The 1,005-nt window shown below is 52.5% G+C and overlaps 1 protein-coding gene across 1 annotated transcript in view; it reads left to right on the plus strand.

The window, feature by feature from the left end:
- Positions 1-273, plus strand: part of MONBRDRAFT_25944 (uncharacterized protein) — a gene marked incomplete at both ends in the record, with an annotated part of 4,965 nt that extends 4,692 nt beyond the window's left edge. The window contains 2 exons of the mRNA XM_001746271.1: positions 87-210; positions 242-273. Of these exons, the coding sequence (XP_001746323.1) occupies positions 87-210; positions 242-273 (156 nt within the window). The remainder of the gene's footprint in view (positions 1-86; positions 211-241) is intronic.
- Positions 274-1,005: the final 732 nt, after the last annotated feature.

Here is a 1,005-nt window from a genome sequence, read left to right on the forward strand (position 1 = left end):
TGCTGGATGCCCAGCGCAAGGTCCTGCTGAAGACATCTGGCCACAGGCAACTCCTCGCCTGCCCATTTGGGCTTTGCAAATGCAAGGGGCCCCGCCTTGACCGCAAAGCCTGGGTCAATCATGTACTACGCGAGCACCCCTACGACGAGCAAGCCACTGATCTGGTCAAGCAGGTGATGGAGGCCAAATTGGTCGCCCAGTGCAACAAGTGTCACCTCTTCTTCGAAGCTGCTGGTATCAGTCAACACCGCTCCCGATGTGGTGCCAATCTGAAGCGAGCGACCGAGGCGTTGTTTCATGCGGCTGGACACGACCTGCTTGAGATTATGCGTGGCGCTTGGCCCCAACAGTGTGTAGGGTCTCGCATCAGTGTCTGCGAGCTGCTCAAGCTCGCCCGGCATATTAAAGGTATATGTCCAGTACAGTGTTATGTGTGTGGACAAGGCGATTGTCACAGAGGTATCCAACCAATCGAAGTGCATACGAGAACATGGATTGAAGCAAGGCGAAGGAACAAGACAGAACAAGACAGAACGAGGGAAGTGGAACGACCGAGGTCAAGAAGGAAAATGGTACCGATCCAGGGAGATCGCTCCCATTTATAGCAGGTGGAAACACACACACAGTGGAGACAGAGAATGGACTATCACACTGAAGACAGGTGGAAGCGATATCAGCAATCTGTTGGGACCAACAGATGCCACAACAAGATGATACACCAAGATGGTACAGCAAGATGTTACACAACAAGGTGGGACAACATCAAGTACCAGAGGACACACAACGTGGTAAAGTATACCGTCTCAGATTGTGCCTCTAATACTCCCCTTCAAGCTGAGAACGGAAGAGCATGTCACACAAACGACGATGGCTCGGTCCATTGAGCAGCTTGGTGAGAAGGTCAGCAACCATGTCCTTGGTCCCGCAGAACCGGACATCGAGCTGGTTGCGTTCATACCTCTCTTGCACAAAGCGATACTTGACAGCAATGTGCTTGGAGCCCGG

Source organism: Monosiga brevicollis, genomic scaffold (genome assembly GCF_000002865.3).
Source record: "Monosiga brevicollis MX1 MONBRscaffold_12 genomic scaffold, whole genome shotgun sequence".
Taxonomy (NCBI): domain Eukaryota; class Choanoflagellata; order Craspedida; family Salpingoecidae; genus Monosiga; species Monosiga brevicollis.